Raw genomic sequence first — 7,039 nt, 5'->3', positions numbered from 1 at the left:
AAACAAACAAAAACAAACAAACAAAAAAACAACTAAAAACTTATTCACTTGTAAACTGAGTAAATCTAACATGAGAATCACTGAAAGAGAATACATTTAGGACCTCATACTGTCATTTTTATCAATGGCAGAAGTGGTAAAATGCAAAGAGCATTTCTCTTGTCAACTGTCATTTTTGTGCAAATATGTCATGCAGATCTTTTATCTCAGTGACTTATCAACCAGATCTGTACAATTGACAAAGAGGGATCCATTTCTATGGAACTTGAGCAGAAAAATTGAGCAGGGCCCTTTCTGACTATGGCATTACCAGTAATAAAGATTCTGCAAGAATGCCACTGTTGGCAGGTCTATTCCTTATTGTATTGCCAAAAAAATTCAGATTGCTCCTCGAAAGGGGGTTTAGTTCTACAGTATTAGGCCTCATGTGCAGCTAAACACGCTTAGCTCAGCTGGTCCTCCTTTCTTTACAATTTGTTACAGTTTGGTTTTTAAGTAAATATATGTAAATAATTGAATATATGTAAATTAAGTAAATATATGTATGCTGTGTTCCTTCCTGGCTCCTTCCTTGATTTACCACAAACACTGCTCTATTTTACAGATTAAAGAAGCTTTTGAACAGAGTGTAAGTCTTTCAGCTACTGGCTACTTTAGGTAATATATTTTTGTTCCTTAAAAATGCATAGGTTAGACTGGGACTGATTTCTGAAGATAACCAATGCCATGAATAGAAGATCCTGTCCAATAGTTCCTTTTTATAGCTCAGCTTATGTTTTATGTAATTCTTTGATATATGGGGGGTTGGAATATAAAGTTGAATTGCTAATTTATGCCTAGCCCTGTGTGGACTCTCTAGAAAGTATCAAAAGAATACTTTGTGCCATCTTTGCTCCATGATTTGGCCATTAGCAAACTAGAAAGCATCAAGAAAGTGATTGCTGCCCATAACAGTAGATGTGCAAAGTGGAATATAGTTTGTTTACTGGAGGCTGTATTGCTATAAGGTATAAATATTGTTGTACTACAATTTATTTACACTTTTACCCACAAACATGATCACATGCATGACAGGAAGAATGAGTGGCCGCGTTAGAACATTTATCCAGCACAGACCTGTAATTAGCAACCAGGTGCACTTGTGGAAAATTAGGACCATTTAATTCTAGATCTGAACCTTAAGGTTATTTCTCTTTAGAGGAAGGAGAATTTAAAACATCTGGTTGAGTTTAATAGAAAGCTCATGGTGATTTTGTTTTTTAAAAACTAACTCAGGAATCAGATGCCATGATTCAGCACTAATTGAAAGCTAGGGGGGGACTTAGTGCTCACATGAGAAGTGGGGTTGCTCACTGATCCTAGTTTTGGAGTCGTTGTTTTGACCTCTTTGCTTCTGGAGCCTCAGAAAATTCCCACCGTATTTACTCTTAGATATGGATTTATTCACAACAGCATACTATTGTATAACACAGTGATCTTAAACACAATTCCCACTGCTCTCTCTCAGTGCAGTCTCATGGTCCTTTTACTCTGAATTCTTTCACAGTATTTATAAAGAACCAGAAAGGAAAAATTCCTGTGCTATAAGTCAGGTGGGATTCAAAGCAAAGCTTTTCTTTTTGCCTGCTGTGCCTTCTATCTTCTCTCCCTCCACCTGTATTTGCCTACTTATCAGTAGCAACTTTTCAGGTATTCAGGCAGTCTGGAGTAAGTTGAAGAGGTACTTTGCAAACCCATACTTATTTAAAACACTGAGAAAAGCCCAAACAAAATGTTACTTCCTGCTGTTAAGTCTGTTCAAGTATGTTTTCTTCTTATGCAGCCCTTTAGGAATGTTGATATCTCCAAAGCAATGAGCAACAGTCATAGTTTGCTATTGACATTTAATGGTGTCCAAAACCATCTGCAGATCCCTGAGCCTCAAATCCTGTATTGATCTAGTTCTTATCCAGTCATATTCTCCACATTGAAGAATCTCAAAGCCAGCTGAGGTAGATGGGATGTGAGAAGTGGAATATGTGGATTTTGTGTATCGCTTTTTCAATGCATGGTTCAATGCTCTGAATTATACTATAATTGTTTTATGAGGTATAATTTTAAATATGCTCAACAAAGACATTTCGGTCATATATGGTCAGAAAATATGCCTTGGTCACATAGCTCACATGATTGGGAGATACCGCATTTCACTGTCCTCTTGTGTCCATTGAATTTACCCTGTCAGTCCTGACTACTATAATGTCCTTAGCTAGTCGCACTCCCTTCTAAGTCATTACACCTTTATTTCAATACTCCTATTTTAACCCTCTCACTCATTCTGTAGGCAGTTTCTGTAATTTTAACTCTTTCATTTATCTCTTGTAAATTATTCTTTCATGGGTCCTGACCAATTTTCCTCCCTTTTTCTGAATTCCCTTATGTGCTATTACCTCAGCAACTATTATCTTAAATTTGTATTCTGCACTTGATTACCATGTCTTTATTAGTATATTTCTGAGATTATGCTGGTTATAGACTCTCCTGAACTGAAATAGCTTGCTTGTCTGCTAAATTTTATATAAATACCATCTCCATCAAACCTAAACTACTATTGCTCTGTGGGATTTCATGGAACTTAACTCTTGGGATTCTGACCTCAAGATATCGCTTGAAGTAGTTTCAAACTTTCATGTGCTCATCTGCTTTGTTATGATGCAAACACTAATGAATTTTCTTCTTGCGGACTTTGTTTCTTCCATCAGAGGTTACAATGAAAACATGGATTGGGAAAAAGGGGAAGGACACCCATTCACATATTTTCTTTATGGAGCTGCTTGTTCAGAGGTTGAAATTAACTGTCTAACAGGAGATCACAAGGTAGTAACTGAGCGTCATGGAAGTTTTGTAAATAATGTGAATGAGGTTTCTTTGTATCACCAGATGTTCCAACAACCATTCAGGTTTTGCATTAATAAGTCACCTGTCTTCACATGATAGTAAATGTGTCAACAGTGTAAATGCAAATTACAGGTGGAGCAGAATGAAAGCTGTGAAGTGTTAACCAGCTTTTGGCACATCTGTATTAATGTCATATGAGTTCACCTTTTGGGTTATGGCAGATTTGACATGTTCTTTGCTTGTTCTCTCCCTGTTTGCCAGCAGAGCTAAATATTCTATTTCCAGGCTTTTGACCACCTAGACAGCTAAATGTCATAGGCTGCTGGTCATATGCCCTCTATTTGTACTTATTTATGTGGGGATTTCCTTGTGCAATGGCAAAAATCTGGCAGGGCTGTCTCTGGCTAAACTTCTGTTAAAGTTGAGACAAGCCCATTTTGCTTGTAATGGGGTATTGGAAATTACTCTGAAATTGTGTACACGGAGGGGCCATCTGCTAAGAGGCTAGGTCTTAGTATATATTACTGAATATCAACTCTAACCCACGTTATGTTCTAATGCCTCCACTCCATGCATCTCTCTCAGTAATATGCATTTGAATTTTATTGACAGAACCTCAGAACAGACATTGTTATGGACATTGGATGCAGCATAAATCCAGCTGTGGATATAGGACAGGTAGGTGCCAAGAATTTCCTGCTGTCTATTACACCGATAGCCTTATCTGAAGTGAAGATTACCTCATTAATTCAGAAAATGTTAATTTCTTACTAGATAATGTTGTAAGTCATAGATCATATTAGAAGGTCCTTTACTTGTAGACTTGCCCCATTTGAGTCAGCTTCTGAGCTTTGTAGATGTCAATGAAGCTTGAATTTTACCCATGGTGTCAACCTGTAGTACCTCCTGTATATATATGCCCACTATCTGCTGGTCTTAAATCCTGTTTGTGATCTACATTCTCCAAATTCTCCTGTTGTTTGACCTGCCTTGCCCACTTGATAGCAGGGAAACACCTTTCTTCATTGCAGACTGGTCCACAGATCTCATCATTTCGTCATGAAAGCATTTGTCTCTGTCTGGTATGAGAGAGGAGTGTGAAAGCTTTTCCCATCATGGTAGCCCCAAAATATTGAAGAATTCCATTAGGCAAACAGGAAAGAGAATAGTCTTCTAACAGCTAGTGATACAAATCAGTTCTTGCCAAAGTTTTACCCATTTTACCAAACATGAGAATGTAAATACTATTTCTTTTCTTATTTAAAGATTGAAGGTGCCTTTGTTCAAGGCATTGGACTATACACAATGGAGGAATTAAAGTACTCTCCAGAAGGAGCCCTCTATACTCGGGGTCCGGATCAGTATAAGATCCCTGCTGTTTGTGATATTCCAGAACAGTTTAGTGTTTCCCTGCTGTCAGCTTCTCAAAATCCTTATGCCATCTATGCATCCAAGGTAAGCAAACCATCACAGGGCCTAATTCTTAGATCCCAGGACAAACAGAGAAATTACTCTGATATAAAACATATATAAGTTTTCAGTTCCTCTTCTTCAGCATTTCAAACAAGTGTCCATAAAATTGTTTTATTTACGACATCAGGGAAGCTAATATGAAAAGATATAATGCAGGATATTGCTGCATATCTTTTATGGTTGGCAAGTAGTAATTTTAGGGTTTTGTTAACAGATCATACTACAGCTACAAGCTGAATTTAAAACCATACTTTTAAAATGTGGTGATAAACTGAAGGGTTAGAATAAAAATACCAAAGAAATTGATGGAGAAATCATAATAACAATGAGAGTATGCAGCTTACTTATTGCATTTCTTATGCAATAAGAAATAGGACTGTATGTGTGTATTTATATGAGAGATTGGCTCAAGTATTTAGTTGGTATAATCATTGCTTCAATTTACACAAGCAAATATTCTGCATATAAGTAGTAATGGTAAATCAAGATGAAAGTAATTCTGCAAATTTCCAGCAGTTTCAAGTATTAGGTATGCTTTTAGAATACAGTAAAATAAAACAGCATGACAGGAGGAAAAAACATATTTTACGGCAAAAGTTATTAAAGAACAAATAGGTCCTTTAAAATTATTTAAAGCTGTCTCAGTAACACATAATTAGAAAAGTATTTGTTTGAAAAAAATATCATCTAGGTGAAGTAGTTACATAGTTGTTTTGGAGCTGATCTAGAGAGCTGATACTAATACCCCTCTTCAAACAGAGCTTTTATCCTTTTCTGTGAACTTATCTCCTATAATTAACCTTAAAATTCACTGTAAGAAGGTGTGATTCTGTCTTCATGCACCATGTTTGGGGAAGACATTTGTTTCTCAGATTTTAGCAAGGAGATAAGTAAGATTCAATTGCGATATCCCAATCCAGTCCAAATTAAAATGTTCAATTCCACAGCGCTGAGAGAACTATGGAATAAGGGTGGATTTGACCTTTTGAGATAAAGAACAAATGTGAATCTTATGTCAGAACCAGTGAGAGGATGTCAAGCCCACTGGGGTCAGTAGCGTTTGTCTGCAGAGAATTATCATGAGTTCAGGCTTTGTTTCTTAGTTGTACCTGTACCTGGGTTTGCATTGTTTTAATTTTATCTGCCAGTTATTCTAAATTTCAGTTTAGCAATGAGCCAAAAAGAGTCTAAAATCAATAGCCAATACTTGAAATCAACCTTTTTAGCTCCCTGGAAGCAGCTACCATCAGAAGACTTGGTGTGATCTAAGCTTGCTTCCACTAAATCTAAAATAAACTTCCTTGCTAAAGGGCAAAACACTTTTTGAGTCACTGACTTTTAAGCTTTTTAGTTGATATTGATATGGCATGTACTCCTCTCATTTGCTCAAAACCTACACCTATTTGACTTCTTTTTTTTTCTTTTTCAGGGCATAGGTGAGGCAGGACTTTTCTTGGGATGCTCTGTGTTCTTTGCTTTGAGAGATGCAGTAACTAGTGTGAGGAATGAAAGAGGACTGAAAAAGACCTTTGCACTGAACAGCCCGCTGACCGCTGAACAAATACGGGCAGGCTGCGCAGATGACTTTACTGAGATGGTAATAGGAAGGTGGGGGAAGGGTCTGTTTAAGTATCTCTGGGTAGAAGTGCACACTGCTTTTGGCACCCTTGAATGGTGGGGTGCCTAATGATGTCTCCAGTTGGTCATGCTTTGTATACAGCAATATCATATAGCTCCTTGTAATTGAAATGTCTGGTAACAGGTCGCACTCACACAAGTTATTCTAACAAATGCCATTCAAGCATTGTATTGGAATTTCCCTGATTTTGTATAATCTTTTTTTTTTCTTTGAAATTTACGTAATTCCCTGAAGCCTCGTCCTTTCTTCTGTATGTCAAATCCCATAGAGGATTAAATAGCTCCTCTTATTGACATGAAATGCATCAGCCTTCAAGCATCTTCAGTCTCCTGCCAGGTGCTTTGCACCACTGACTTGCACTATGGCACTGTCACCTCATTCTGGTACTCCTTGCTATGCCCAGTACTCTTTGGGAGAAAAATAATCAACTCAGAGCTAACAAAAGGATACAGAAGAAAAACAAATGAGGCAATACGCTTCTTATAATGCTGATCCTTTATATTCTATGTTTTCTGCCACTGTTCACTGTAGTCATGTTCCCAAGCTATTACAATTCTTTTTCTGTTTAAGTTTTTATTTAGCCCACAACATCTGTGAAGCAAGGTCCTTGCCAGCATATAAATCCATACTGTGCCCTGAACCTCTGAGGCTCTGCCATGGAAACTTTTGAGCTCTCACTCACAGATTACTGTAATTACAAAAATTACAGTATTTTTGTGGTGGGGCATCACTGGCCCCCAAATCAATAGATTCATAGGCTTACTCTCATCGCAGGAGCTTGCGGGAAGTGAGGTAGACCAGTAGAGACCATGCTTCTCCATCCCTGTTTGGCCCTGGCCCCAGTTATCACTGACCTTCCTTCCAGCCATCTTCTGCAGGTATCTCCTGTAGAACATCCTGATGAGTGACTTGGAGGCACCCGATAAGAGCAATACTGGGAGCTTGCCAGTCAAATAATATTAACAAGTAATTCTTTTCATTTCTTGCTTGTTCTTTTAGATGACAAACGATGAATCTGCTTCCTCCACTCGTCAGGCCATATCTGTGTGA

The 7,039-nt window shown here is 37.7% G+C and overlaps 1 protein-coding gene across 1 annotated transcript; it reads left to right on the top strand.

The window, feature by feature from the left end:
- The first annotated feature begins 609 nt into the window (after positions 1-609).
- LOC104084035 (aldehyde oxidase 1-like) lies at positions 610-7,039 on the top strand. Its single transcript, XM_009587740.1, has 6 exons — positions 610-657; positions 2,742-2,856; positions 3,490-3,555; positions 4,144-4,332; positions 5,780-5,947; positions 6,989-7,039. Exons 2-6 carry the CDS (start codon positions 2,758-2,760, stop codon positions 7,037-7,039), a joined length of 573 nt encoding a protein of 190 aa, XP_009586035.1. The 5' UTR covers positions 610-657; positions 2,742-2,757.

Source organism: Fulmarus glacialis, unplaced genomic scaffold, assembly GCF_000690835.1.
Source record: "Fulmarus glacialis isolate BGI_N327 unplaced genomic scaffold, ASM69083v1 scaffold49851, whole genome shotgun sequence".
Classification (NCBI taxonomy): Eukaryota; Metazoa; Chordata; class Aves; order Procellariiformes; family Procellariidae; genus Fulmarus; species Fulmarus glacialis.
The sequence above is the reverse complement of the archived record's forward strand: the minus strand, read 5'-3'. Positions and strand labels throughout refer to the sequence as shown.

Excerpts from the sequence above, each read along its gene's own strand:
- LOC104084035 (XM_009587740.1), top strand. The coding sequence starts at position 2,758 with ATGGATTGGGAAAAAGGGGAAGGACACCCATTCACATATTTTCTTTAT. Across the intron at positions 4,333-5,779 it reads ATGCCATCTATGCATCCAAG|GGCATAGGTGAGGCAGGACT; the intron begins GTAAGCAAACCA and ends TTTCTTTTTCAG. Across the intron at positions 5,948-6,988 it reads CAGATGACTTTACTGAGATG|ATGACAAACGATGAATCTGC; the intron begins GTAATAGGAAGG and ends TTGTTCTTTTAG.